At 56.3% G+C, this 2,453-nt stretch overlaps 1 protein-coding gene across 1 annotated transcript; it reads right to left on the minus strand.

The window, feature by feature from the left end:
- Positions 1 to 345: 345 nt before the first annotated feature.
- ETH_00036580 (uncharacterized protein) lies at positions 346 to 2,445 on the minus strand (the record flags this gene model as incomplete). Its single annotated transcript, XM_013380260.1, has 6 exons — positions 346 to 920; positions 1,120 to 1,164; positions 1,359 to 1,433; positions 1,530 to 1,634; positions 1,835 to 2,009; positions 2,194 to 2,445. Coding segments are annotated over 6 exons (1,227 nt in total), but the record flags the coding sequence as incomplete, so codon positions are not given.
- Between the last annotated feature and the right edge of the window lie 8 nt (positions 2,446 to 2,453).

A 2,453-nucleotide genomic window follows, 5' to 3' on the forward strand; every position in this document is an offset into this window, starting at 1 on the left:
CTTTCCTCCAGCCTAGCTGGCGGGCAAGCCCGCCAGCTAGCTAGCTAACTACCTAACTAGCTACCTATCTATCTCTACCTATCTATCTATCTCCCCAGCTAGCTAGCTAGCTAGCTAACTACCTAACTAGCTACCTATTTATCTATCTCTACCTAGCTGCGGCTGGGAATTTTCTACTTGCCTTTCTGCTGCCCTTTCTTCTCGGGGGCCCTTATCCTTTAGACTAGCCTCCCTAAACCCTAAACCCTAGTTTCTGTCAAACCCTGAGACTTATTCGCCTTGAAACCCTAGACCCTAGTCCGTTTCAAACCCTAAAACCCTGTTAGCGTTGCCGAGGGGCTGCGCTCAGAGGTTGTGGCTGAACTGGACGTCGAGGTGCCCCACTGATTCCCGCTGCTGCTGCTGCTGCTGCTGCTGCAGCAGCTGCTGCTGCTGCTGCTGCGCTGCTGCTGCTTCTAAAGCCTGCTGCTGGCAAGAGTTGAGGTAAGACCTGCGGCGCTCTCCATAATCCTCATCTGTTGCCTCGCTGAAGTCTTCTTCTTCTCCCTCAGTGTCTTCGGGAGTGGCCCCTGAAAACTGCCTCTCCACGTCTGCTGCTGCTGCTGCTGCTGCTGCTGCTGCTGGGGGCGCTGCAGCAGCAGCAGCAGCAGCAGCAGCAGAAGCAGCAGCGCGCTCTCGCAGCGTGTCCCAAGACCCGTCGTCTGCTGCGCTGCAGTGCACAGGACACAGGCAGCTGGGGGCCCCCGACAGCAGCGGCAGCAAACGGGAAAGGGCCTCTTCTTCTGTTTCTTGTCCAAATTCATCCTCAGCAGCAGCAGCAGCAGCAGCAGACGCTGCAGCAGCAGCAGCCACGGGAGAGCCTGGAGCAGCAACTACCACCCGCCGCGATCCACCGCCGTCCCCAGAGCGGGGAGACACAGCTACAGCAGCAACAGCAGCAGCAGCAGCAAGCAGCACACAGTCAACTCGCAGCAGCAGCGACACAAAACCCTCACGTCGTTGCTACTGCTGCTGCTGCTGCAGAGAGCTTATCTGCTGCAGCTGCAGCACAGGCGCTATGATAGAATCTGAAGCTGCCAAACCCTAAACCCCAAACCCTAAACCCTAAACCCTTCTGACGGCCTTCTGTTTGTGAGCTTTCTGGCTTCAAGTCCACGCCTTGAGCTGCAGCAACACAAACCCTAAACCCTAAACCGTAAACCCTAAACCTTAAACCCTAAATCCTAAGCCAACGCGGTAAACCCAAAGCAGTTGGCCTTGGAGTCTCTACGGCTCTGTGCATTTGCCCCTGAATCCTAGGCCGTAAGTTGCAATCCCGAAACCCTAAACCCTAAACCCTAAACCCTAAACCATCTCACCTGTGCTGCTAACGAATTTGAGCTTCAGCTTCTTCATAACCCAAAGCAGCAGGACGAGAAGAATGCAGAGAGCGCCTGGAATGGCCAAAAGCAAGGGTTTAGGGTTTGCGAGGCTTCAGGGGCTGCGGCAAGTCCTAGGTTCTAGGGTTTAGGGTTTAGGGTTTAGCGCACCTGTGGCGAGTGTGAAAATCGCCAAAGGGAAATTCGCTCCGCCCATGGGGGTCAGCCCGGTGATGACAAAAGACTTTTTTGCTCCCCACGCCTCCGCCGGCCATTCTGCACAAACCCTAAACCCTAAACCCTAAACCCTAAACCCTAAACCCTTGAGGGGCTCGAGAGCCACGAAGACGGCCGGGCGGCCGCAGCTGATCCGCGCTGCGGGCCCCCGCCGCGGGCCCCACCCGCAGCAGCAGGGCCTAGGGTTTAGCGCCTAGGGTTTACAACCTAGGGTTTAGGGTTTAGGGTTTGGGGTTTACTGTTGCTGGTCAGCACCGCGTAGTACTGCTCGCCGGGGACCAGAGGCTCCGACAGCACTGCGTAAAGCTTTTGGAAACTGGGGGTAAAAGGGGGGTGCAGCCAAACCCTAAATTTAGGGTTTGAAGGCAAGATCCAGGGTTCCAAACCCTCGCTTTCCCACGTCCTATTGGACACCTGCAGCAAACCCTAAACCCTAAACCCTAAACCCTAAACCGTAAACCCTAGCGGTAAGCTGGGGCTGGCGCCGGGCCTTTCAGTGGCCGCGCAGGCGGCCTGGTTGGTTTCACATGGAGCTCTGAGCGGAACGCTAAATCCTAAACCCTCGGGTGCAAACCCTAAACCCTTTTTTAGGGTTTACCATGAACTGGAGAAAGTCCCATTCGTAGGCAACGTTCTCGAAGTTTAGAGGCACGTCTTTAATGGCGCCGTCAGGCCCTTTTCTTTTAATTGTAATTTCGTCATTAAACAAAGCCACGGACTGCGCCCCACAAGGAAAGAAGTTGGGATCGTTGGGATCGCTGGGATCGGGATCGCTGGGATCGCCGGGATCGCCCGGATCTGTGGGGTCGGGATCGGGCGATCCCGGCCGGCGCTCCAGCGCGGGCAGTGTCTGTAAAC

The sequence above is a fragment of the Eimeria tenella genome, genomic scaffold (genome assembly GCF_000499545.2).
Source record: "Eimeria tenella Houghton genomic scaffold, Eth_scaff4681, whole genome shotgun sequence".
Classification (NCBI taxonomy): Eukaryota; Apicomplexa; class Conoidasida; order Eucoccidiorida; family Eimeriidae; genus Eimeria; species Eimeria tenella.